General features: G+C 53.3%; 1 protein-coding gene across 2 annotated transcripts; it reads right to left on the reverse strand.

Moving 5' to 3' along the window:
* On the reverse strand, nucleotides 1-27,091 carry thoc2 (THO complex 2). 2 transcript variants are annotated; one of them, XM_062453273.1, is made up of 39 exons: nucleotides 26,945-27,090; nucleotides 25,847-25,902; nucleotides 25,416-25,507; nucleotides 25,152-25,203; nucleotides 24,937-25,007; nucleotides 24,488-24,609; nucleotides 23,688-23,821; nucleotides 23,346-23,506; nucleotides 22,714-22,806; nucleotides 22,415-22,570; nucleotides 21,081-21,253; nucleotides 20,559-20,754; nucleotides 20,414-20,452; nucleotides 20,123-20,253; nucleotides 19,706-19,807; nucleotides 17,508-17,592; nucleotides 16,211-16,304; nucleotides 15,967-16,047; nucleotides 15,653-15,749; nucleotides 14,934-15,051; nucleotides 14,635-14,814; nucleotides 14,003-14,167; nucleotides 11,166-11,441; nucleotides 10,840-10,981; nucleotides 10,030-10,187; nucleotides 9,784-9,912; nucleotides 9,282-9,413; nucleotides 8,869-9,053; nucleotides 7,873-8,048; nucleotides 7,557-7,659; nucleotides 6,932-7,314; nucleotides 6,727-6,785; nucleotides 4,916-4,951; nucleotides 3,414-3,545; nucleotides 3,212-3,278; nucleotides 2,007-2,149; nucleotides 1,592-1,668; nucleotides 1,093-1,146; nucleotides 1-888 (listed from the first exon to the last, which is right to left on the reverse strand). In XM_062453273.1, the coding sequence occupies exons 1-38, from the start codon at nucleotides 27,028-27,030 to the stop codon at nucleotides 1,119-1,121; spliced, it is 4,710 nt and encodes a 1,569-aa protein (XP_062309257.1). In that variant the 5' UTR covers nucleotides 27,031-27,090; the 3' UTR covers nucleotides 1-888; nucleotides 1,093-1,118. The 2 variants fall into 2 exon arrangements, 1 of the variants encoding a protein (XP_062309257.1); XR_009928973.1 differs by lacking the exons at nucleotides 1-888; nucleotides 1,093-1,146; nucleotides 1,592-1,668; ... (1 more) ...; nucleotides 3,212-3,278; nucleotides 3,414-3,545 and having other exon boundaries at nucleotides 4,929-4,951; nucleotides 5,458-6,785; nucleotides 26,945-27,091.
* Between the last annotated feature and the right edge of the window lie 252 nt (nucleotides 27,092-27,343).

Raw genomic sequence — 27,343 nt, forward strand, 5'->3', positions numbered from 1 at the left:
TTGACTCACTAAGAAAACTATCATTTATTAGTTAAAAAAAAAAGCATACACTTGTAAAGTACAGCAGATAAAAACTCCAAAAAGTTGTTTCGAAACATTTGCATTTGGAGTACAAAGCTTTTGAAATGTTTTTATTTTTATTCATTTTTTACAATTCTTTATTTGCTTCAAGGAGGAACTGTCATTTTACAAATCATTTAAAAACCTGATAACACACTATCGCATAATGGTCATAGCAAGGAACATCAAAAAAATAAAAAATAACATATGACATGACGTACATGTTACCTTCTTTATTATTGTACACATAATATACAAACTGGTCATTTGTATCATTTCACTCAACTATGCCTAACTTTTAGCCTGGATTAAAAGGAGAAATAAATAGACACAACTAGATGAGGCAAATGAAAGTGTGGAGAGTGTTAATTTCAATAAAACAAGCAAAGGGGGGAAAAAGCCTGACATGGACCAAAATATGACATTTTCCATCAAGCATATGATTATCCAATGTATGCCGTTATGCTTTCGAAAGAGCATTTAATACCGTTTCCAGATGTCTGAGTAGAATAACATGTCGTGATTTGAATAGCACACTGTGCCAATATTCAAAAGTAAAAAAAAAAAACGAAATTTCAGCTGGTTACTGAAATACACTGAAATGGGAGGGGGGGGGGGAAACAAAGGAGATCTGCAAGTTCAAACACTACAGCTAACATCACTTGAGGGCAGTACACGAAAAACAACACAGGCAGAAATGAGAGGAACAATTCAGATGCAGCCCCCTGTCAAGACTGAGCAAGGCAGAGAGGAACAGAGCGCAAATTATCAACAGGGTACAGGTGGAGGGGCCGGGGGGGGCGGAGGGGTAAAAGCACGGCTTCTCTTCTCTTTCGCGGCCACAAGAGGCAACAGGGCAGAATAACAGGGGTGGGTGGGGGGAGGTGGTGGTGAAGGAAGGAAGGAAGAAAACAACATCAGACCACATGATTCTGGGATTTTTGCCGTAACTGAAAGCATCTTGGACAGAATGAATAGTAAAAAAAAAAGTGAAATGAAATCAAGAGAAGGGGACAGTACTTTGAATCTTACCGTCATCTGCACTGCATTAGCACACATTATCTGTGCTTGTCAGACGATTTATGGGTATCATCATTAAGGGAAATATTGATGATAGTACACTAATGAACATTTTGCTAACTAGAGGACCCCACAGCCCATTCATATTAACCGGGATTCCTTTGCGGAGTGAAATGAATAACTAAGTAACTTCACCAATATTACCGGAATTTCAAGGAACTATAGAAACGAACAGCGTATTCTAACTGTTAATAACCAAAGCTCTAGAGAATTCAGGAAATTTTGGTCAAGCTACCATTGAATTCTGAGGTAACAAAAACTACAACAACCAATTAGGATACAGACAGACCCTGTGAGATGTGTGTGTGTGTATATATATATATGTACACAGTAAACAAGAAAGTAAAACTGTGTCACAAAACACAAAGAAAATAACTAAGTCTACTAACTGAAGTCAAAGAAACCATTTCTTGGTTCAAGTTTTCCACCAAAAACAAACATTTAAGGATATTGTTTTTTTTCTTCCTTCCCGCCACTGCTATCCCTCTTGTCCTTCTTGTCCGCCTTTTCTTTGTCGTGCCGGGACTCCTTCAGAAGCCACGGGGAGAAGAAACCAAGAACAAAATGTCAAGGCATTGCAACTGCCATCAGCGACCACGCACGACACAGAGGGGGTGATGGCGAGCGAAAACGCTACTTATGACAACGTATTTTAGGCAACATGCTATACTGAACAAGAAATATTCAAAAAAACCACAAAAAAAACCAGTTAAGAGCCAATGGTTTTTCTAGGGAATGGGAACCCATCGTCATTGGTTCCTAAAGCTGGAGGCGGGACCAGCCTACCTTTAGGAACCAATCGTCATTGGTTCCTAAAGCTGGAGGCGGGACCAGCCTACCTTTAGGAACCAATCGTCATTGCCTACCTTTTTGCCGCCCGAGAGTCTCTCGGGTTTCACGGACTCGTTCTTCTCCTTGCTGGAGGACTTGGACCTCTTGCTCTTCTCTTTGTCGGCGGGGACGGGGGAGTCAGAGGACGGGCTGGCACTCGTGCTGTGTTTGGTGGAATCTGGGAGAGGGGAATACAAGACATGTTTGGTTCTCTTGGCGGAATGCGCTGGGGTCGTTTCACTTGTTAGGTTGGAAGGGAAGGAAGTCATTGAAACAGCGGCTAGATGGACGGGTGTCTCGTGTCTAGTGACCTGTGTGTCGTCCTCGACTCGCGTCCACCGTGTGTTGAGCAAATCTCTACGTTCTGGTGGTTACGCAACAGGTTCACCACTGTCCTGTGTCAATTAAGTGCTTTTTTATTCAGGGGTATTAGGTCATGCATCATTCTCCATTAATTATCCGGGTTTCGGAACCCTCCTTATTTTGCGCTTTGTCACTGAATTCCTTCGTCGTTACTCCAAGGATACAGTCGACCCTGTACTCGGGCATCTCGTTCCAGGCGTTTCTCTGGCGCGAAGGTGTCAAGCCCTTCTCTATCTTTCGAACCTCAATAGGGCAGTCTTGGCGTCGAAGGAGTATCCTTCCCTCTCTAGTTCCCCTGGGGTGAGTTCCCCAGCTTTTGCGCACCAATCAGTAGAGAGTCCTTCATCTGGTACAGCCGCGGAGGCACCCTTAACATCCCCATGACATCCCCTTATCCCTTCCCGGCACCCCTTCCCTCAGGTAGTCCTAACCTGATCACAGATACGCTTGCCTCCAGGGTGGTGTTATCCTTCCCTGTACACGGAACCTGCTCTGCCGGTGGAGCTCAGGCACGCCGCTTCGTTCCAGTTAACGGGATGACCGGACACCAAAAGGCAGCTCGCCTTTTACCCTGGGAGTACCTGTACCGGCAACGTCTCCCGGTTTCTTTGATTGAGCGATTCTTGCCCCAGGGGTAGGGGGGGGGGGGGGGGGTCGAACAGGGATACCAAGAGGTTTTGGTTTGTGCCCCGAGACGGCCCTGTCCCTGTTGTTGCTGATGGGCCACATGCTGGGTACACGGAGGGTTACTCATTGGCTGCATAAAGACTTGCAACCTATTTGCAGGGTATGGCCCAGATGTTAGTTTGTTGTGTGTCATTTGTCTGGAGTGGGAAAGGATGTATGCACAGGGTTTTCTTAAAGCAGAAACACTTACTGGTTCCATTCTCATCTTTCCTGCGTTTGGATTCCAGACTCGCTTCGCGTTCGCTGTTCAGGTGGTCCTAAAGAGCAACAAAATGAATTTGTCAGTAAATCTGCCCCCCCCCCCCCCCCCCCATCTTGACAATGCAAAGCCACAAAACGTGGGGGGCAGATGGGTGTGTGCAGGTCCCACAATGCACTGCAGCGTCACTCACCCTCTTCCTGTCCTTCTTGTCCTTCTCGTCCTTCTTCTCTTTGGAGCGGCCTCGCGCGCTCTCAGTGTCTTTCTTGTCCATCTCCCTCTCTCTGCTCTTGGACCGCGCGACCGAATTGTAGTTGATATGGTGCTGCAAAGACACGCACGCGTTAACCGAGCGGAAGAGGCGTGATTAGGGCACGCGCAGCAGCCTCCGAGGAGGGACTTCCTGTCGTGTGGACGGTGCACCTCGGCAGGATTCTTTTCCACTCCCTCAACTCACTCACCTCTCCAAGTCCCCGGCGTCAACAACATTCCCCTCTGTGTTTTTACCCCAATCGCTTCACAGAACTAGCGAGTGTCTTGACAGTTCCTCGAGCTAAATCTAGCCGCGGAGGTTAAATATTCAGGAACATGCGCGAAACAAAACAAAATAAGGAAGGCAGACTATTGAACACTGGAACTGAGAAAAGACCAAAGCAAGAACATATTGAGAGTAGTGCCAGAGAAACGACGTTGTCTAACCCCCATGGAAAAAATAAAATGAGCTCGTAAAAGAAAAAGCTTGTGAGCTGCAGGCTAAATTATTCACCTGAATCCATCTATGGTTTCGTCTGCCTGGTGGGAGATGGAGAAACTAGACATGGGGAATAATTAGAGCCCTGTCTACAGTGAGGAAATAAAGTCGATTCAACTACTTCAAAAAAAAACTTGTCCAAGGACGAGGTGTTTTGCTTTCGACAAATATCAAAAATGCATCTGGGGTCGGCGTATAGTGGGTGTGCGAGGGTCTGAAGGAGGTCAATCGAAAGTGAACCCAACTGGAGATAAACTTTGTCTACCGCAGACATCAAGGACGACCGTAGAAACGGATCACGGGGAGATGAAGGAGACACTGCCTGCTTGAAATTCTGCCCTCTTAGCCTCAGTGTGCCCCCCCCTCCCCCCCTCTTGCAAGTGGCACGATCAGCACTTTCTCCACATCCACAAAGGGGCTGCAGTCATAGACAAGCCCTTCTCGTCTCCCCCACCCTCCATCGCTCTTACATTTACATTACATTTAGTCATTTAGCAGACGCTCTTATCCAGAGCGACTTACAGTAAGTACAGGGACATTCCCCCGAGGCAAGCAGGGTGAAGTGACTTGCCCAAGGACACAACGTCAGTTGGCATGACCGGGAAGCGAACTGGCAACCTTCGGATTACTAGCCCGATTCCCTCACCGCTCAGCCACCTGACTCCCTACGTTCCCTACGCTCTTAATATGGGCTGAATTCAACTTCATACAGGTTCTGGCCCCCCCGAGTCATCTTGAAGCATCTCGCCTCCACCTAAGCTGAGAATGTGGGTAACTATTGAACAAGTCTAAGTGGGTCACACGTATTATCAAATAAATCAAAAGGGAACATTACAGCTAGCTCCTAAAAGATTCCGTTCTACTCTTTTAAAAACACGACGATAGGAGAGCAAATTCGGGTCAAAGCAACGCGGCGGAAGGTGCAAAACAGAGCGCGCCCAAACCTTGGAAGCAGAATCCTTGAGTTCGTTGCTATTGTCCTGTAGGAATGAATGGAGACGACAGATGAACTGAGGGGAGGTTGTCAGACAGCAGAAGAGTCGGAGGCCGAGGAGGAGGGAGAGGGGGGGGGTGTGGTCCATGGCCGGCACAGGTCGACGGGAACCCTTTTTCCCCCCCCGAACGACCATTGACCTTCAAGGGCTAAGGCTTAGACAAGGTTATTAACAGAGGCGAGATCTTAACATCTGAGATGACATTATAAAAGCTTTACATAGGAAGACCCTGAGGAGTGTGATGGAATACAATCTCAAATTCTACCAAAAAAAAAAAAAAAAAAAAAATGGTATTAAATGCAGCATATCAATGTGTCTTTTTTTCTCTCCAATTTTGCTACAGTACCGCTGACATGTTACATCTGTGTATAGTGCATGTGCTGCTAAAAATCTAGCTTGACAACTACGTGTGTGAAAAATACTGAACTGTGTGTGCTCTGGGTCTTACAGACTGATTTGCTACATTCATAAGTTCTGTTGTTGTCACTTACAGTTCAGAATGGTTAAGACACAGGGAGGCTATTTCTCTGGGTGTAGAGTAAACATAAAAACCTATCACATGCTTCCGAGGGATTGGGCAACGCTCCAGGTGATCCAGAAGGCTTCGCCCACACTCGCTCTCCCTCTCTCTCCCTCTTTTTGCAGCGGGTAGGATTGCGTTATTTTCCTCGAGTATTTCTTTGTTTGGGCTGGTGCAAAAGTGAGGTGTTCTTCCTCTTGTTTGCACTCTCTCTCTCTCTCTCTGCCTGGGTTGCTGGTGGCTTTGGTTTCCAGGACTTGTGGCAGGACGTCTGGTGGGGTTGGGATGGGGGGAGTTGAGGGTTGATGGGAGCTGGTGGTGGAGGAGGAGTGGGTGGGGGGTGGCGTAGGGGAGGTTGGTGCTGGTGGGTTTTGTAGACTGGACGAAGGGCCAACAGGAACGACTGCGCACATCTTGAGTGGCGTTGGACAGAACGAACTACATTTGTGTGTTGGGAGGGGGGGGGGGGTGTTGATGTGACACAGCAGGGGGCGGCAGCCCTTCCTACAGCAAACAGACTTTCTGCTCCTGGAGACGCCGGGACACTCTGGGATCATACCACTGCTGGACTCCCCCGCAGACTCCGAGGATGAAGGGGGGTGGGGGGGGAGAAGAAAAAGACTGGTCACGCCGCTTCGACGGTGAAATCTTCTCAGCTTGCAGCAAAATAGGAGAAGGTGGGGGGGGGTCTTCGTTTTGGATGCTATTTTGGACTGGGAAACAGCTCTTCGAGAAAGGAAATCCGGAATTCTTCCCTTTAATCTTGAAGGGTGAAAACGGGGAGGCCGTCTTTGGAAGCCATTATGTTGGAGGAATATATTGCTCGCTCTCTCTCTCAAAAAAAAAATTTGATTATAGAAAGGCATCGAAACTCCCCTCGCTTCTCAAAGGCACTTTGACTGCTTTCCTTCACATGAAAATAGGTAAATATTTCACTAATCAAGTAATCGATATATACATTATTCAAGTCTCTGAAGGTTTCCCCCCCCCGGCTCAGGAAAATAACCGAGGATAGAAGTCCATGGAATTTCTTTTCCCAGCTCCCAATGGGTCTAAGGATGGGGGGGGGGGTGATTTCTCCTGGGCGCGCCTCTCTCTCTCTCTTTCGCCCTGTGTGTGTGTGACCTCTCCTCCGTGATCTTGAGGTGCCGGATGGGACACGGAAAAATACAGATGGGGAACGCTCCGGCGGGGACAAGGGAAGAAACACGGGCACAGCCGGTCCTCAGGCCATACTAACCTTAACGGAGGAGGAGTGGGATGGCGAAGAGTGGGCGTCGAGCTTTCGTCTTTTGTGATCTGGGGGTGGGGGGGTGGGAGAAGAGGGGGGGGGGGGAGATGTCAGAGTATTTACGCGTGGCTTCGGTTAGCAAGCAGCAAAGGCACTTTGAGATGACGACTGAGAACAGGAACGGCGAGGGGTGGGGGTAGGGAGATCTTCTTACCCCTCTCAGATTCAGCAGACTCCGATCGGGGCACCGGAGACTTGAGGGAGCCCGTCGCGGCGCCGCGGTCCCCCTTCTCCTTGCTCTTGGGCTCCTTGGCGGCGGCGTCGCGCTCCCTGGACGGCTCCTTGGGCTCCCCGTTGCCGGCCTTGGCCTTGTCGTCTTTGCCGCCCTTGTCCTCGGCCTTCAGCTTGTCCGCCTTGGGCGTCTTCTCCTTACCCTCGCGCGGCGCCCGCTCCTCTTTGGCCGCCCGCTCGTCCCGCTGCTTGTCGCGGCGCCCGTCGCCCTTCGCCTCCGGAGTGCTGCCCGGAGTCTTGTCCTTCTTCTCCTTTTTCTCCTTCCCCCCCTTCTCCTTCTCCTCCCGCTCTTTGATGGCTTTGGTGCTGTGGGGAACGCGGGGGTGTTTGGTTAGAGGGAAAGTCAACAAACGATACCAATGTCCTACAGCTAAGAAACAAATGTAAAAAAAAAGCTAACAAGCTAATAAAACCGTCTACTGTAGACGAAAAGCTTTCATTTCCTTTTAATCCCATTTCAGCCTCAGCTATCCATAGCTACATTTGAGTTCCTAAGCGGCACAGTGCCTGGTCGCCGTCGCCAGCCGGGAGGCAGTTCGCCTTCCTACCTGTTGGGGGCCCCATTCCCGTTGCTGGTGGTCACTCTGGCCGCTGTGCTGTTGGTCTTGTTCGCTGGCTTCGCCGCCCCCTGAGACTTCTCCTTGGATCGATCTATCGGGCGGGAAAAAGACGCAAAACCGAGCTGAGCGCCGAGCGACATTTCAAGAAAACAACACTTGCCGACACCCGATTCATATATCGCCAGGCGGCGTCGCTGTGTGGTTCAGACACCAAACCCAAGGGCTGCCTTCCGTCCCGTCCGGACGCTTTTCAAAAGGACACGAGAGCTACTTCTCGCCGCGGCTTTCTGGGGCTGGAACTCACCGGCGTCCTCGGTGGAGCCCTCGTCGGTCTTGCCGGCGCCGGCGGCTGGCTTGCCCGTGTTGCCGGGGCCGTTCTGCTGGCTGGCTGGGGTGGCGCTGCGCACCGGCTGCTCCTTGTGGTGGAACTCGTTCTCGGGGACCATGTGCGCCCTCCGCCCTTTCAGCTGACCCGAGTAGCTGTGAAAAGGCATGCTGGGTTTACACAGGGGGCCCGGGCAGGGGACTGGCTTTGACGGCTGGGACTCCCAGCCAGGTGCTTGATTACACCGACGCGCGCAGACACACACACACACACAGAGCAAAATCTCTCCAGTCTTTCGAACGCCGGCCGGCGCAAACACACACGAAGATACACAACGGTCTGGCAACGGTCTATCTCGGAGGATTTGCCAGGTACATCTTGTGAAGACGCGTGGCGGACGGTGGGTGTGTGTTCAGCTGTGGCTGGAAGCTTGGTAATGCCAGACGAGTCCTAGCCAGACAAATTCCATCCAGGCAACAAATGAATTAATAGCCTTTCCTCATCCCTCCACCTCCGTAATCCTCTATAGACCTGTCTGAAACCCTGGAGAATCCCACAGACGTTCCCCCGGAATTCCAATCTATTCCAGCCGCACCGGGCCATCGCATTATCAAATCATGCACGTTCGTAGCGAGCCAGAATGTCTAAAAGACACAGACACTAGGGACCGTCACAACGCGCAGTTAAAACAACAACAAGACGCGAATACACAAACGAGAACCACTGGTACTTAGTGGAAAATATTGCAGCGAGAAAACATCGTTCTTGTACCAAGGAGATGCTATTTATAACCCCAGGCATTAAGTAATTCCAACATTGTTCGCAATGTTTAAATTGCGTACAATGCAATTTCCCGTCCCGTCCCCCACCCCACACACGAAACGACTAAATTGCTAAATCCCACTTCTGCCTAGACGCTCGTGAACGCAGAGGAAGCTGCACTGTGACACAAGGGGCTGGTGAACTCGGTGTTACCCCATGGCCAAGGCATAGAGGTCGGGCCTCTTCTCCTTCTCCTCCAGGCAGATCTTGTGGACGCGACACTCCAGCGCCTGGCCCAGGTTCAGCACCTTGGGGTAGCAGGGCAGGATCTTGGTCAGCACGATGAGAATGTTCCGGATGTGGGTGTACTCGCCCGTCTCCAGGCAGTGGACCGAGGCCTGGGGAGAGAGGGAGGGTGGGGGTGTAAGTGGTTGTGTTACGACTGTACAAACACGCACAGCTCTGAACTCGTAGACGATAGCATTCCCTAGAGAAGGGGAAGTCAACAGTTGGCCCAGGCTTGTCATGAGTAATACTGGACCACGTAATGCAATCAAAAAACGAACAAGGCCGCTTTGGAAACAACCGGTGGCAGGACGAAGCAGCATAAAGAAGGGGAGCCTCACCTTGGTCAGCTTGTAGTGCCACTTGTGGACCACGTGCCGGAAGTTCTCGTAGTCCACCTGGTCTGCTTTGTTCCCCCCGTCGAAGCCCGTGGCTCTGAAGATGGTGACGAACCCCGGGTAGTTCCCACACTCCTGGAGGAGGAGCAATGCACACACACACACACGCAGGTGAACTGCAAGCTTGTGGGGTCTGTCCATGTTCATAAGCTATGGCTTTAGATTTCCATGTCTTCAGTGGTGGATGGTGAGGAAGAAGGAAGGAAGGAAGGAAGAACGGAAGGAAGAAGGAAGGAAGGGAGAGAAGGAAGGAAAAGAGAGGAGAGAAGGAAGAAAGGAAGGATGGAAGGAGGAAAGGAAGGAAGGAAGGAGGAAAGGAAGGAAAGGAGAGGAGGAAAGAAGGGAAGGAAGGAAGAAGAGAAGAAGGAAGGAAGAAAGGAAAGGATGGAAGGAAGAAAAGAAAGAAAGAAGGAAAGGAGAGAAGGGAGGCGGTCAGGCCGGGCACCTTCTCGTAGACGGCTCGGTCGCTGTGCCAGCGGGTGACCGTCTCCAGCATGCAGCACAGGAAGCGCCCGTAGCGCCGCGACTCGTTCTCCGTGCAGCTGGCCACCGTGTAGATGATGTCAGAGAACACCTACAGTGGATGGAGGGGAGAACCGTTACAACCCCACCCTAAACAACCCCCATGGACACAACCCCGGTCAACAACCCCCCCGGGGGGGAAGGGGGGGGGAGTCTCTCGTCCCCTCACCCGGTCGTAGCAGAGCAGGGTGCAAAAGTTGGGCGTCTTCTGCTGGTGCACCAGCTCCACGAAGCGGGCGCAGTAGACGGCGTCGATGGCGGAGAAGATGCAGCGGGGGAAGAGGCACAGCTGCAGGAACTTGGTGATGGTCTCGTTCTTGCTCGATTCTGGAGGGGAGGAGTTAGGGTCACACACACACGCACACGCGCACACACACACACACACGCGCGCGCGCGCACACACACACACACACACACACACACAGAGACAATGAACGGATAAGTCTGGCGGGGGGCGCTTTTCCAAATGCACTTCCCGCGTTCGTACGATGTACTTCCGTCACCCCGAGGAGAGCAGGGGCGGATGATTTAGAGAGCTAGCGTTAGCTGACGCTTCCAAAACAGTTGGCTGTAGTGGCTCGGCGGACTCGTTAAAACATGACTGACACGTAATCTGATGAAGCGAGCGAGGCGGCAGCTGGCACCGGGCTGCGGGGGCACCAACCCGACACCGTAAAGTAAGCCGGCACTTTGGATATCCCGATAGGAGGTGAAGGAGAGGCGACGTGCCAATGGGAGCTGTGTGCGTGTGCGCGCGCGTACACAAACTCGTTTTCGTATCCTTTGGGACACACACACACACACGCCTGACTGCCCACCGAAACGATAAGCCATCGCGAGCAGCACCCCAATGCTATTGAAAAGTTAATAGCACGGAAACTCCGGTTAGCATAATTTCCTCTCAAATTCGATTCCGTCGCCCGGTATTTCTGATAACGTGCGTGTGCGGAGGTGCTGAGGTGGGGGGGGGTCAACCTACTGGCGAGCAGCCAGTTGTCCTTCTCCAGCTTGAGGCGGTGCAGGACCCTCTGGACGTGCTCCAGCTGCTTCTTCTCCTCCTCCTGCAGCTTGTCCTGCAGGGCCTTGCAGCGCTCCTTCTCCTTCTTCTTCTTGTTCAGGGGCTGAGGGGGGGGCGACAGGGAAGGGGAGGAACACAGTGACACGGTTAGCCGCCACGCCGCGGCGCAAGCTCACGGAAGCTAACGGCATCCCCCCCGGCTGAGATTACCATGAAGCTTTCAAAAAATGAGATGACGGGCAGCAGCTTCGCCCAAAAGAGAGGGGGACGGACGGGGCGGGACTCACCATGTCGGCGTTCTCCTCGATGGCCTTGACCTGGGCCTTGAGCTTGTTGACCTCGCGGTCGTAGGCGTTGTTGGGCACGGCCAGGTCGTACATGGTCAGCGACCAGAAGGTGGCGTAGAACTGGGGCCGCAGGTCGTCCCAGACGCGCGGCGGGTGCAGGGACACCACGGCCTCGTGGACGGGCGCCATCACAAGGTCGCACGCCGCCACGTACTTGTGCACCTTCTGCTGCTGCCGGTTGCCCTTCTCGGCCTTCTTCAGCTCGTCGTACTTGGACTGTGGGGGGAGGGGGGGAAAGAGACGGAGGTCAGTACTTGGACTGTGGGGGGAGAGAGGGAGGTCAGTACTTGGACTGTGGGGGGAGAGAGGGAGGTCAGTACTTGGACTGTGGGGGGAGAGAGGGAGGTCAGTACTTGGACTGTGGGGGAAGAGAGGGAGGTCAGTACTTGGACTGTGGGGGGAGAGAGGGAGGTCAGTACTTGGACTGTGGGGGAAGAGAGGGAGGTCAGTACTTGGACTGTGGGGGGAGAGAGGGAGGTCAGTACTTGGACTGTGGGGGGAGGGGGGGAAAGAGAGGGAGGTCAGTACTTGGACTGTGGGGGGAGAGAGGGAGGTCAGTACTTGGACTGTGGGGGGAGGGGGGGAAAGAGAGGGAGGTCAGTACTTGGACTGTGGGGGGAGAGAGGGAGGTCAGTACTTGGACTGTGGGGGGAGAGGGGGGAAGAGAGGGAGGTCAGTACTTGGACTGTGGGGGGAGAGAGGGAGGTCAGTACTTGGACTGTGGGGGGAGAGAGGGAGGTCAGTACTTGGACTGTGGGGGGAGAGAGGGAGGTCAGTACTTGGACTGTGGGGGGAGAGAGGGAGGTCAGTACTTGGACTGTGGGGGGAGAGAGGGAGGTCAGTACTTGGACTGTGGGGGGAGAGAGGGAGGTCAGTACTTGGACTGTGGGGGGAGAGAGGGAGGTCAGTACTTGGACTGTGGGGGGAGAGAGGGAGGTCAGTACTTGGACTGTGGGGGGAGAGAGGGAGGTCAGTACTTGGACTGTGGGGGAAGAGAGGGAGGTCAGTACTTGGACTGTGGGGGGAGAGAGGGAGGTCAGTACTTGGACTGTGGGGGGAGAGGGGGGAAGAGAGGGAGGTCAGTACTTGGACTGTGGGGGGAGAGAGGGAGGTCAGTACTTGGACTGTGGGGGGAGGGGGGGAAAGAGAGGGAGGTCAGTACTTGGACTGTGGGGGGAGAGAGGGAGGTCAGTACTTGGACTGTGGGGGGAGAGGGGGGAAGAGAGGGAGGTCAGTACTTGGACTGTGGGGGGAGAGAGGGAGGTCAGTACTTGGACTGTGGGGGGAGAGAGGGAGGTCAGTACTTGGACTGTGGGGGGAGAGAGGGAGGTCAGTACTTGGACTGTGGGGGGAGAGAGGGAGGTCAGTACTTGGACTGTGGGGGAAGAGAGGGAGGTCAGTACTTGGACTGTGGGGGGAGAGAGGGAGGTCAGTACTTGGACTGTGGGGGGAGAGAGGGAGGTCAGTACTTGGACTGTGGGGGGAGAGAGGGAGGTCAGTACTTGGACTGTGGGGGGAGAGAGGGAGGTCAGTACTTGGACTGTGGGGGGAGAGAGGGGGGTCAGGCTGTGGGCTAAAGCAGGTCCGGGGCCAAATAATGAATGAAGTCCCCAAGCGACCTTTTGATAGCTTACTCCCTGCCTTTGTCATCCTCTCTCTCTCTCCTCCATTCTCGAGTTTGATGCATGCTAGTGTACACTACATCTTGCTTGAGTGAACTTGTAGTCAACTTATAGCAGCTATTATTTCGGTTGAATGAATCGTTAAGACCATCGCAATAAACAAAACATACCATGACCCGTCTCTGGGAATATGGAGAATATCTATTTGTGGGTTAGGGTATAGCCTACAGCGATTGACTCATGTCCTACAAATATGCTTCCGACTTCGCCATGACTGCATCGAAAAATCACCCCCCTCCTCGCCAAGGGGAAAGAATTAGACCAGGCTAGATCTATTTTTTTCTTCCTATTTTCCTGCAGCGTCACTTGCAACCACAGACTCTCCTAAAAGCTGGCCATTCTAGTGCTGCAGGGGGGGCCCATTCTGCAGAGGTAGACCGCTGGGTTAGTTCGACTTATCCCTGGCGCGTGTATAAATCACACCGGGGAGAGAACCGTGTCCGATCGCGCTCTCAAGGACTCCCCGAGTCCGTCCCTCGCCGTGATGAACGCGAGTCAAAACGCAATTGGTTCGGGGTGGCGTGACGGCGCCAGAGGGGGGACTCGGGGACGTCTCACGCCGCGGTTAGGGACGGGCGGCTCGCGGTACGAGGCGGGGGAGCCGGGGCCTGTCGGGACGCACGACCCATCCCTCTCTCGGAAAAAGAGCCCTGTTGGGAGTGTCTGTGTAGGACGAGGTTTGTTTTGCACACCGGCTGGGGCTGAGGTTGGGGCTGGGGGGCTGAGGGACTGGGGCTGAGGCTGGGGGGCTGAGGCTAGGGGGCTGAGGCTGGGGGGCTGAGGCTGGGGGGCTGAGGCTAGGGGGCTGAGGCTAGGGGGCTGAGGCTGGGGGGCTGAGGCTGGGGGGCTGAGGCTGGGGGGCTGAGGCTGGGGGGCTGAGGCTGGGGGGCTGAGGCTAGGGGGCTGAGGCTGGGGGGCTGAGGCTGGGGGGCTGAGGCTGGGGGGCTGAGGCTGGGGGGCTGAGGCTGGGGGGCTGAGGCTGGGGGGCTGAGGCTGGGGGGCTGAGGCTGGGGGGCTGAGGCTGGGGGGCTGAGGCTGGGGGGCTGAGGCTGGGGGGCTGAGGCTGGGGGGCTGAGGCTGGGGGGCTGTACTCACCAGGATCTGATGGGCGTACATGGGCCTGGACAGGAAGAAAGCAGCGTCGTGGGGGGTGTGGAACTGGTTGCAGAGGATGTCGATGGAGGGCACGCGCTTGATGTAGTCCTCCGTGCTCAGGTTGGAGGCCAGGAAGCCGCCGAACTGGACCAGGGTGTCGTGACACTGTGGAGGGGGAGAGGAGGAGAGGGGAGCGAGTGAGCATTCTTTTACACTGGACTTACGAGGAGGGGGGGGGGGCTTGTGAATCCCCACTGCTCCTCATTTGGTTGCCGCGCCAAACCCGGCTTTATTAAAGCCATCCGTCAGGGAGTGGCCCTGATACCGCGTGGAGGGGGGGGGGGGTGCAAGTTGGGTGATTACGGCCGAGCGAAGCTCATAACCTTAAGGAGGCACGTGGGAACTGGAACAGGCATAATTTTCAAGTTGTGTCATATCGCTACAAAAACAGCGTCCGAGGAAAGCACAGGAGGGAGACTAATGTTGCAATTACAGAACCAAGAGAACCCAGTGCACTTTGCACGTTTGTTGTACCCCCCCCCCTCCCCCCCATATCTCGATAATAACCAACAAAACGCAAATCGTTTGACTGAAAGTGGTGTAAACGAGGGGCTGTTTTGCCGGCGGGGTACCTGGTCGTAGAGCTTGCCGACTAGCTTGAGGTGCTTCTCGCCGCCCTCCAGGAACACCACCCCGTTGCGCTGCTGGGCCATCAGCAGACACAGGGGCAGGGCCAGCTCGTGGTCCAGCAGCGCGTCCTTCAGCCGCTGGGACGACTTCTTGGTGTTGCGGATCTGGCCGAAGTATCCGCCCTGCGGAGGGAGGAGAAGCAGCCGGGGTGACACGGGGCGCTCGACCGGGGGGGGAACCAAGGCCGCTCGGGGCTAACGACCGGTGTGTGTGTGTGTGTGTTTTTGGGGGAGGGCTGCACCTCAGCTTTGAGCTGCTCCCCTCCGGTCATGGCCTCCAGCTGCTCCAAGGTCATCTCGTCCGTGATCTCGATGCCGGCCATCTTCTGCACCACCTCCTTCAGGATGAGCAGGTCGAAGCTGCGGGGAAGGAGGGAGGGACGCACACACACACACACACACACACAGTGAGAGCTTCCTTGGCACGGGCGCAGAGAAACAATGGCGGGGAGATTATATTCCGCGGCCTTGTTTTCAGCGAGCTGTGGCGCGGCGCCCACCGCTATTTACTTCCCCCTGCGCCCGTGGCCCTGGGCGGAAGGGCCCAGAAACCGGTCTGCCTTGTGATTCACTACCTGCTGACACCGGCCGTTGCGGAGACGCCGCGCTGAGATAATTACACCCCCCCCCCCCCCTTTATGGCGAGAGACGACAGGGGCAGAGGACCAAACACCCACACAGTCACCGGCCTCCGCCGTCAGCACCACATTACTCAGCAGCTCAGCCCAGACACCCCCACCACCTCTCCCCGACCTCCTCCTCCCCTCCAGATCCTCTCAGGTCTGACCTCGGTCGGCCTGCTTCTCCCCCCCTCCCCTCCACCGTGGACAGCCACGGTGGAGAGAACCCCCCATCCTGATGATCCGTTGCTTCTCTAGAACTGCCTCGCGCTCAATCAAACCCTCCCCTCTCCGGCCAATCACACCCCCCGCCCCCCCCTCCCCCGAGGGCGGACCCTTACCTCTTCCCTGCTTTCAGCTGATTGGTCACGTACTGCAGGAGCCCGGCTAACTCGATGGGGTATTTTCGGAACACGGCTCCGCACAGACTAGCCAGGCCTGTGGGATATCGGGGGGGGGGGGGGGGGGGGGGGGGGGAGAAGAAAAACAACAGTTGATGACGCGGGTTACGTCGGGGTCCATCGGTCCGAGAACAGGAGGGGGTACACCTGGAGTCAACGACCACATTTGCCGACACACACACACACACAGCATGGTCAAACCAGTCGTGTGGTCTTGATTGGCTACGGAGCCAGGCCGTCGCGGGGCCACTTACTCTGGAGCCAGGAGGAGATGGTGGTGTCGTCGTGCTTCATCTTCTCCTTCTCGGGATTGGCCAGCGCCTCGATGATGCAGTCTGCGAGGGGCGGGGGTTAAGGGACGCAACAAAAAATACAAATAAAAAACAGACATGCGTTTTCGAAACAGACCCCTAACCCCCCCCCCTCTCCCCTCCTCGCAGGTCAGAGGTCAGACCCACGCGTGCGACCCGCACGCCGGCGAGGCGTGAAAAAGGATACATGCCATGACGTCATAGTTGAGCGAGGTCAGGTATTTCAGGGAGTCCACCACCGGGCCGATGAGGTTGTCGTACCACTGGATCTGGGACAGGATCTGCGGGGCGAAACACGGGGTCAAAAGCAAAGGTTCCCCTCCTGCGCGTCGGGATTCGCTCCTGAGACAAGGGGTAGCCGAGCTCGACGCACGGCGACAACTTCTGACTAAACGTCTTGTGGCCGTTTTCCGGGCGATACCGAAACTGACTGTGGGGGAGGGTTACGTGAGGGCGTGGTGTTGGATGACTGTGGGGGAGGGTTACGTGAGGGCGTGGTGTTGGATGACTGTGGGGGAGGGTTACGTGAGGGCGTGGTGTTGGATGACTGTGGGGGAGGGTTACGTGAGGGCGTGGTATTGGATGAAATAACGCGAATGCGGTGCCAGTGACCTGACCCTGATGCTGTGTTTGGAGGCCGGGGAATTGATGTTGAATAGGGCAGAGAGGTGGAGGTATGGTGGCGGGAGGGAGGGAGGAGAGGGGGAGTTCTCAACCGGAGCAGGGGGCCCCGCAGCCCGGCTGGGGGCCAAGAGAGGCACACAGCTCCTGACTCAGTGGACCCCCCCGCCCCTCTCTCTCTCTCTCTCTCTCTCTCTCCAGCCCCCTCCCTACTCTGTCAGCATGAGCCAGGCCCTTTCTCATTCAATTAATGTCCCGCTGAGGCCCCCCCCCCACACACACACACACAGCACGGCTCATCTCCTCCTCCTCCCCCAAACCCTCTTGCCCCTCTCCACGTTTGGACGCCTGCTCTGCTCGGGTTGTATTTGAGATGAGAGATTTAAGGCTTATGCCACGAGGGAAGTCGGTTTGTGTGTGTCTGTGTGGGGGGGGGGGGGGGGGGGGGGAGGAGGAGGTGAGGAGGGTGTTCTGTCCCAAGACAGCCTGATGAAGAATAACGAGAGTCGCAGAGAGAAATCCCATTTACAATCAGTCCCCCCCCCCCCCCCCCCCCCTTTCCGCAGCTCGTCTTAACGGCGGCCGATCCTTATCTGTAGCAAACGCCTTTAAAAGAAAACATATATCTCTCTCGCCCCATCTCCAGATATGAGCGGACAGGGGCGTTAGTCACGGTCGAGGCTGATGCGAAGGAAGGCATTAACTATTCAAAAAGGTGCCAAGGAGCATCACTCACGCGGCATAACATTAGCGTCGGCGTCAAAACCGCTCCTCTCGGCGATCGGGCAGGCGGGACACGGAGCCGTCGAGAAATAAAAATAAATAAAAACAGGAGAAAGGACAAGAGGGAAGAGAATACGTACGTAGTCAAAGAGGATGGTGGGGTTGCTGTGGCTCAGCTTGCCTATCTGGCGTCCAGACGGCTTCACGTTCTCTTTGGTCAAGCGTCTGGGGGGGGAGACAAGAGATAAAAAGGCGTTTACTTGAAGGTGTCAGGGCAACGCATTGGCTCCGTGGTCTGGAGATTTCTAGATGGAAGGAAGTAGAATACATAGACGTACTTGACGCGCGCACACACACCTGAGACAAGTTTTTTGCATGTCGCGCATACAAACATTTCAGTTCCATCGACGCCAAGTAAACAAGTATATAAATAAGTCGGTCGACGTCAACCGTTCAGCTCGTCGCACGGCACGATAAAGGAAGCCCAGGGTGATGTCAGTCTGGAGGCCTGCTCACACACACACACACACCATCAATGAACCACAGCACTGCCCGACCGGGAGAACGTCTCCCAGTGTTCCCGTCGAGTGGTAGTCCTGTCCGTCAAGAATCCGTCTGCCAAATCGAGGCTGACTGCTTCAGCCCAACCTACCCACGCCAGAACGACAATCCGCCCGATGAACAAAAAGCAGATGAATAATCAAGAGCGGGGGAGGGGGAGCGAGAGAGAACAGGTCTCCAGGCACTTGCGTTGCATCTAAGTGCAGACCCGCTCCCCTCCCTCCGCAGAGAGACGAGGGCTTGTTCCATCCCACTCTGCGTCTCCGGGGGGCGACGGCTGAACCCTCCATCGCAACTTCTGTTACGATGGGCTCCGTCCTACTCTCTCGCACTAGGGCTCGTGGGCACCACACACACACACACACTCTCTCTCTGTTTCCCTCCCTCTCTGCCAAGAAAGGCCATGGCGAAATGTTTGGCTGGGGGTCCCACTTGCGCCGTCCTCCTCACGCATTTCTCGCACAAACACCAAAGTGTCCCCCTTAGACCGAATCCAGACAGTGATGCATGTTGGGAGTGGTTACACGCACGCACACACACCCCCCCTGGCGCGGTTCCTCTTGTCATGGCGATCACACACGCACCCAGGCTGAAACAATCGCTGGGAACGCCTTCACAGGAACACAAAGTGTTCACAAAACCTGTGTGTGTGTGTGTGTGTGTGGGAGCCAGGAGACAACACACCACTTGGTTGTCTTCCTGTCTGGAAGTGGAATATTGATAACCCCCCCACACACACACACAAACACAAACCCCTGCTGCCAACATGCATTAAAATACAAAAGAGTAGGGTGACCTTTTTTATATTCTTCCAGTGGGAGGAGGAGGAGGGGGGTTATAGCAGGAAAGGCAAGCATCGCTAGCTTCCCAGAGCGGCTGCTCCGTCATACATGATCATGCGGCCCCGGGCTGTGTTGGGTGGCATCGCTGGGAATACCCCGTCCCCCCTCCCTCCCCGTCCCCCCTCCCCGTCCCCCCTCCTGTCCCCTGGCAGGGAGCGCAGACACACAGGGGTCCCCGGGCGTAAACACGTGCTGGTGTACATGGGCAGAACTACAACCTATGTACTTGAGGTCTCGGCTTGTGAGGGGGGGGGGGGGGGGGGGGGCACATCCACACTATTATCTGTGTGTGTGTGTTCGTGGTTAGGCCAACGTTTGCAGAAGGGATGGATTTGCCTGAAACACAAGTGACCCAGTTAACGTGGCTCTCTTCCCCTGAACAACGTGTGGAGACGCTGAGCTCTCGTATCAAAGGAAGCCGCGCGAGGCGCTGAATAGGGCCGAGCGCCGTGCCAACCCAACCATTACCATGGTAACCAGGCCCTGTGTGCGTGCTCCTTTAGCGCCCACATCAACCAGGCGACACACACACGCATTTCTCCGGACACCGTTTCCAATGGCAACCGCCGCAGGTCATTCAGGGGCTTGCCGGGCGGCCCTGAGCGCAGGAAGCGAGGCCTCTCATCTCTCCGCCCCGCGTCGAACACTTTTCACAGGCTTTCATCATCCGAACGCTGCACATGCATCTCTTTACAAATGCTAATTTGGGATTTTCGGGAGCGAACATTTTTGTCGGAGAAGTCATAAGCGGGTTCGCCACTAGAGACATAGGAAACGACGAAACGGAGAAAGAAAAAGAAAAAACAAGGATAGGCATGGATGGTGGGTGTGTGTGAAGCGGGACTGGTAATTGCCACGCCAGAACGGGGAGAGGAGGGAGGGCGGATGGCGGCGGAGGACTCGGGGCTGGTGGGCGCGGCGGCGGTGTGACTCACTTCATGATGTATTTGGCGCGGTCCACGGTCTGAGCTTTGACCTTCACCAGCAGTGGGTGGCTGGTGTACGTCTCGTTCTTCCACTGGCCGTACAGCCGGTATCTGAGGGAGCACAGGTAGAACACAGGTGGGTGGGATTACAGCCGGTATAGCACACAGGTGGGTGGGGGCGAGGGGGGTTCAAATACTACGAATACAGCAAACAGCGCTGCGAGGGGATGTGGGGGGGGTGAGAATATAAAATAACTAAAACCCACACGCTTGCTGTTTCTGTGGGTGTTTCTGTAGGTGTTGGGCATTGGAAAAAAAAAAAAATATTTTCCAAAAACCGGGAAAATTTTGGTTTTTGTTTTTCGTGCACGTGACTGGCGGTACGACTGGCGAGCTGCTGCCTGTGTGCGTGCGTGTGCTGCTCACCTGTGCTGGTAGGGAAAGAGCTTGAAGAGACCCCAGAGCTCCTCCGACATGCAGGCGTTGCACTCCATCAGGGACAGCGAGGGCAGCAGCACCTGGTCTGCGATGCTCAGGAAGCAGCTCAGGAGCGTGTCCTGGGGCAGAGCGGGGCGCCGGTTAAAACGTGCGTGCGTGCGTGCGCGCGCTCGATAGAACACCAGGCTCGTTTAACACCTTGGGAGTGTGTGTGTGTGTGTGTGTGTTTGCTGCTTCAAGTCGGGCGTCGACCCCCGACGGGTAATCCAGACAACTCACCATTTTGTCTTTGACTTCATTTCGACTGTCACTTTGGTACTGGAGGGGGGGTGAACACATGCACAAGGAGTGTTGACATCGAGCGTCGTTTGAAACTCAAAACTGGTCGAATGCCCGATTCGAAGGCCTGGCCCCCCCCCGGTACCTCTTTCATGAAGCCCTTGCCCAGGCGCACGATCTTGGCGAAGAGGATGGGATCGTGGGAGAGGTGGGGCCCCAGGTAGCACAGCATGCGGAAGGCGTCCCGGCGCAGGTCCTCGAAGGTCTCGGCCGGCCGCGGGGCCCTCTTGTTCCTGAGGGGCCTCAGCACGCAGCCCTTGGCCCCTTTGGGGACCCCGGCTCTGTTGGGGGGGGGGGGGGGGGAGGAGGGGGGAGAACACACACAAACGGGGGGGTGAGAGAGCGCCGTGAGGAACACGTGCCACGTTGGCCAGTCAGCCCTTCTGTGTTGTGTGTGTGTTTGTTTGCGCATTATGACATCAAAAGCTGGTGTTGGGGAGGAGTCCTGGTTTGGAGAGGGAGAGGGGGAGGGGGAGGGGGAAGGGGGCCATGACAGAAGCTTGCGTGTGCATTCTTGTTCCCGCCAGCGTGTGGCTGGGTGCTAAGTGAATGTGTGTATGTTCGTGTGTGTGTGTGTGTGGGAGAGAGAGAGAGAGAGAGCGGGCACCTGCGGTACAGCGGCTCCACGCTCAGGTGCAGCAGCTGGCACAGGGCCAGGGCGATGGCCTTGTGCGAGGTGGCGTAGAAGGCGGGCATCTGGTCCATAATGCTCTGGGCGTGTTGCCAGTCACCGATCCTCAACAGCGCCTCCAACAGACCCAGCTTCTGGTTATCCGGAGGCTGAGGGCAACACAGCATGATGAGAGTGTGTGTGTGTGTGTGTGTGTGTGTGTGTGTGTGGTAAGCAGTAGCTTCATTGAGTCTTAAGGCAATTAGGGTAGCGGTGGTTAGTCATTGAGCATTAGATCCAGCTTCAATCTAGGCTCCGGTGCACCATTATCAGTGGGCTATGGGATCTCCTACTGTACATAAGCCCCCATTAAAAGGGGTTACAGAGGATTTGCACAACATAAAAGAGCCCCACGTGTAAATCCCGGGGTGTTATTTTCTCCCAACACAGGGACCGGGGTGGGGGGGTTGGGAGTGTGGGTGGGAGCTGTTCACTGTCGAAGACTCTTCATCCCATCTGACGCCGCACTCCGCTCGTCTGGGACCGGGACACAACCGACTGTGACACGACACGGTAACAAGGCAGAGCTGTCGGAGGCGGGGAACCGGGGACGAGGCGGGCCTCCTGATCCTGCACCATCACCATGACACATTTCACTGGACAGATCTCCTGTCCCCCCCCCCCCCCCCAAATAAAAAAACTAGCAAAAAAAGTGAGGGGATATTTTAAGCGTAATGGTTCCAGTTTAAGAAGGATTACGGTTCGGAGCAATCTAACAAAAAACACACACAAAAAAAAAATTATTTACTTAATGCTGATTTCGCCCAATTTAGCACGAGCATGATTCAGCCGTCCACATCAAAGCGATGCATTCTGACAATCTGGAGCCGGGGCTGCGGGGCAGGAGTTATTTTAAAAAACAAGGCCTACAGAGGCCTTCAGTGTGGCTGTTTGTTAATGCGGGCGCTAGGACGCGGGCGCTAGGACGCGGGCAGCTGGTGAGAAGGGGGGGGAGTGTGCACGGCTGTATGTCAGGGTCGCGATCCCTTTTCAACTCAAGGAACCTCCTCCTCCAGCGCTTGCAGAGTCCTAGTCGTCAGTGGCCCCGACAGAAACCTGTCTGACTGATGGAGCAGTTGACTGACAGGCGATACGTAGATGACGCAGGTTCCGACATTCCTCATTCCCTGAGGTCACGCGAGCGGGGGTGGGGACTCTCGCCGGGATAGGACACGGACACCCGTCCGCCCCCCAAAACGTTATGAGACAGGGGGGAGGAGGGGGGGGGCACCTGAGCCAGGGGGGGGGGGGGCAGATGGCGACGTGTTTACCTTGTCGTTCTTCTCCTCCTCTTTGTCCTTCTCCCTGTCCTTGTCCTCGCTCTTCTCCGAGGGCACCACCACCATGGTGAGCTTGCGGGCGATCTGCTTGGCCTCCGTGATGTCGCGCTTGTGCTCCTCCACGATGGCAGCGTCCAGGGGCATCAGCTGGGAGGAGGGGGACGGGGGACGAGAGGACACGTCACCACAGGTCAGGGTCACACAGGCCGTATCTGATCTCGTACTCCTAACCGTGACGGATACGGTCAACCGCGTACGGCGAGGGGGGGGGGGGGCCGAATGGTCCTTACGTGCACGTAGATGTCCTCCAGCTCTATGAGGTTGTGGTGCAGGAGGGCGGCGGCGATGTGGTAGAGCGACCTAGGAGTCTCCTCGTTGGGCTCCTGAGAGAGAGAGAGAGAGAGAGAGAGAGAGAGAGAGAGAGAGAGAGAGAGAGAGAGAGAGAGAGAGAGAGAGAGAGAGAGACAGAGAATATTTTGAGAAAACAGGACTCTAATGGGAGGATCTCATTCATGAGGCACGGGCGACCGGGTGCATTCCAACAGAACTACCAATTCAGCCTGTCTGGAATCAGGTCTCGAAGACCAAGTGTTGATTCCGACTACATCAGAAAATCGCTATGCCCATCACGTTTGACTGCACCCCTCCTTTTCTCTCTCTCTCTCTCTCTCTCTCTCTCTCTCTCTCTCTCGATCCTGCGGTCGAGTGATAAAATCAGGAGAATTTCGGGATCTGGGGGAAGAATTATGCCCTCATCAATACACCTCGGAAGACTATCTCATCCAAATTGCTTATGGATTGCACCCCGAGGGGGCAGTCATTCCTTTGCGTTCCTGTCTGTGCCCCGGAGTGGCTGCGGGGGAGGAGACGGCGAGGACCAGACGGCGAGGGCCAGACGGCGAGGGCCAGACGGAGGCCTCACCTGGCAGAACTTGAACTTGAAGCCCAGGATGTGGCAGAGAGTGAGGGGCTCGCACATGTACGACTTGACGAGGGGGAGGAAGAACTCGTCCTGGTCGGAGCGGCACTCGTACACCTCCAGGATGATGTCGAGCACGCGGTTGGGGTCTAGGTTGAAGCATCCTGGGAAATGGTGGGGGAAAACACATTTAAAAATGAATGTAAAAAAAAAATATAATAAAGTACAGACTTGCCAGAAAGAAAAAAAAAAAGAGACACAGAGGTACGACCTGGTTGTCAACCTGGTTGTTTAAAAGGAGGGAGAATGCTCCGTGGAGGCAAGAGACAGGAGCGGGTTTCGTACCTATGAGAGACTTGATGCTCTCCAGGACGAGGAGGCTGGTGATGCTGCCAGACAGGTCCTGGCCAAGCTCCGTGATCAGCTTGGCGTAGCCCTCGTTCTCCTCTCTCAGCAAGTTGAACTTCTGTTGCTTGTAGCTGACGGTGGGAAGGCACACAAAAACATCAATTAAAAACACATCTAGAGCGGAGGCATGGGATACTTCAAAAGCACACAATGTTGTCTTCACACGATATGTATTGAAATCACGTATTCCCCCCCCCCCCCCCGTAGATAATCCCAACGGAATGTCATCCGTTGCTAATTAAACAGCTGCTTTTCAACTCCCTGATTTGAGATGTGGCTGCCATGTTTAAATCACGAATTCGATCAGGTGAACGAATCCGTTGTTTGTTTTTTGTTTTTGTTTTTTTATCAAGAGCTTCGGCTGATGGGGACACAGGAAACGCTGGGGGGGGGGGTGGGGGGGGGGGGTGTGTGACAGAGCGCAGCAGACTAACACAGCACTGCCAGGATTACTGGGCCTGCAGATAAAGGATAGTTTATGCCGAAGGGAAAGTGCCGGTGACTGTGTGTGTCACTTGGCCTTTACCGCCGTCGATAATGGGTTAGTCAGCCCACTTCATATGCTACTTTAAAAGACATTGCAGAGTTACGCCGACGCCTTGATGCATGAAAGGCAAAACAAGATGAAATGTCTTATCCTGTTTGACCAAACCGAACTGTTATAACACAGGACATTCACCCCTGCTGGCCGTGATCACAGCCCTGCTTCAGCAGCGATGGACAAAGCAAAGACTCACAAGAGTTTCGTCTTGATTTTGACTATTTTCTGGTTGAACTGATGAGCCTGTTTTATGAGTCCCAGGGACTCCAGGGTCTCTGGGTCCAGCCTTTCTTTTAGGATAGCGTCCGGCACAAACAACTGGAAAAACGGGAATAAGATAACGATATATTAATAAAGACCATGTGCAGTAAAACAGAGCACGACACAATAACAACATTAGCAATTAGATATGGGTAAGATTTGACATGTTTAGAGTAAGAGTTTGGAATTAAGCTGACAATAAGTCCCCCAAAAAATATTATATTTAGGTTTTCGTTTTCATTTCAGTTACTTATTTATATACCTATACGCAGCGAAGACAGGGAAGAGCAACGACTACGTTCTCTGTTGTACAACACTGCCACCCAGTGAGTTTTTCCAGCATTAAAAGAAAATAAAACCCGCTTTTAGTAATGAGACTCTTACCAGACAAGCACCAACCAACTGTGTATAATGGTCGCGTTTGTTTTTTTCCTCCATCGCCCCCGTCTCTATATCTGAAAAACAGGGCAAGAAAACTTACAGCATGTGAAATGTATCATTTGCAATTTAATTTAACGGCAAAAGACGCAAGACAATTAAATGCGCTCGTTTTCATCTTTGGAAATGCCAGATCAAATGGACCTCAAACTCATACCTACCTAATATACTGAAAACATCTGCTAAAATAGACGGCATGTCGTCTCGCAGCTCCTGGAAATCAAATCGAGTCATTACAAAAAGGCACAAGGTTGTAACGGATGAATAAAAACAAAAGGCGTTTCTTCCAACATCAATCTTGTTGGCCACGTTCCTGCCCTCATTTGACAAGCAAATGTGTGGTCCACATCCTTGTAAAGCACAGCTGTCACCAAACAGACGCCACACTGAAACCCTTGAAGGACTGAGTCTGAAAACTGCCTTACCATCATGTCACCAAGGACAGTAGCAGCGAGGTCCAACTTCAAATTGCCCTGTACAACATGCCAGCAGAGTTCGTACAGGGCAGCCTGTATATCTGCAGGACCAAGAGGAATGAATGGATGAAGAATTTAGTGTTGTGCCTATTCAAACAAGTCTAACCACTATCATGGAATTCTGGCTCCTACGAGTTAGCACCCGTCTTTGTTCTCAAAACTTAAACATAGATTTGCCCATCAATAGTTATGCGAGTTAGTCTACATATCCCTGCTAGGTTAACCCTGCTAAATTTTAATGACAACCACACTAAAAAGGCCTATATCTCTTAATACACATCATTATTCTTAAATAATTCATATATTTTGTACTGGCAAGTACCATATAAAATAGCTGTTTTTGAATCTGAATGCAAGGTTTCGGTTATATGCACTCTCACCTTTTAACGTGCTGTCGTGATTCGATTTCTCTGTAAGATCCTTACACAGTTGCACACTGTAAAGAAACGAGTACAGCCACCATGAGATTGCATTGACTTTTAATAAAAGTATAAACTTCAGACATCTTACAAAATATTTCATTCCTGGGGACCCCATTAGACTTATAGTTAGTTGTTTAACAACGCACTGCCTGCTTTGAAATAAATGCCAGCTGGTATTGGATATTAGGTCAAACTAATTCCCAACAATCCCAATTTAACAATCCTAGCTACTTAGTGCAAGTCTAGCTAGCTGGGTTTGTTCAGGACTGGCATGTGCAGGTTATTGTGAACACAAACAAATGCATCAACAGTTAGTCCTGATTGCAATCTTACTAAAAGCTAGCCAGTGTGCTACTATCGTCACTGATAAAGGCAACTTTAATATTGTCGCAGTTAGCTAGCTAGCCAAGTAAACTAGACTTACAACAAGAAGCTATGTAATAAAAAAATATGGTCGCACTAGTGGTTAGCATGTGCAGCCCAACGTTAGCTAGTCTTGTACTTACTTGGCTAGCAAGCGAGTTATTTCCCTCCAACTATCTAGCTAGCAACTAGGCTAACGTTAAACTCGCTAACTGTTAGCTAGCTAGTTAGCCATATGTGATATTGGTGATTGGCTCTCCAAGAACAGCTAGGATATACATAGCTAGCTAGATAGAGAAACAAAGCTAGCTCTAGCTAGGCTAGCTTGTACGTTTTCTAAACATAACCTGGTCGCATGCATGCTGCTAGCTAGCCAGCCACAATAAACAACTCACATTTATTTACGTCTGAGTCGAACTTTTTATTTCTTAGCTATACTTCGTCGCTGATGCCCAAGTCTAGCTATAACTATCTTAATATTTTGAGTGAAATACAGTGAGGGGGATTGCGAGCTAATGATGGGCAAGGCTGGATAGCTATCTTAAAAGCTAGCTAGCCAGCTAGTTCAAATTGCAAGCTGACAGGTTTTGTACGAGGATTGCCGCTTAACTAGTTCCATGATCTAGCAACTAATATCAAATCCATAACACCAAGATACTCCTGTGCCGAATTTAACATTACAATTCTACTTACAACTCATGTTTTCCAGATTTTTCCCAGTTTTTGATCCAATCAGCAGGGAGGATAAGTGTCGCCATCTTCCCTACAATGCCACACATAGCCCGGATGTCTTGCTGAATGCACAGGGTCAAAGAATGTAGTTGAATCCTAGTGCATCGTGGGACCCAGAGTAAACACGTCTCCCCTGCAAAATTACACGGATGACCTACATTTTTATCCATCACATCTCAATACGGTATTCATTTGCGATTTTCTTCAAATAATACTTTAGTGGGACTTCTTTGTTCTTGCCAAACTGCAGTGTGATGGCCTATGCCCAGGCAGGTGTTTTATATTTTAATTATTTATCTTCCACTGTCAAGACAATAAAGGCTATTAGGGCACATCATCGATCAAGCAACCAAAGTATAA

The sequence above is a fragment of the Osmerus eperlanus genome, chromosome 27 (genome assembly GCF_963692335.1).
Source record: "Osmerus eperlanus chromosome 27, fOsmEpe2.1, whole genome shotgun sequence".
NCBI classification, from domain to species: Eukaryota; Metazoa; Chordata; class Actinopteri; order Osmeriformes; family Osmeridae; genus Osmerus; species Osmerus eperlanus.

Bases quoted from the DNA above. Each gene is read 5' to 3' on its own strand.
- thoc2 (XM_062453273.1), bottom strand. From the start codon at position 27,030: ATGTGTGGCATTGTAGGGAAGATGGCGACACTTATCCTCCCTGCTGAT. The intron at 25,008-25,151 runs GTAGGTATGAGT...CCTGTTTTTCAG, and splicing joins AGATGTTTTCAGTATATTAG to ATATAGAGACGGGGGCGATG. The intron at 3,279-3,413 runs GTGAGTGACGCT...GTTGCTCTTTAG, and splicing joins ACAAGAAGGACAGGAAGAGG to GACCACCTGAACAGCGAACG.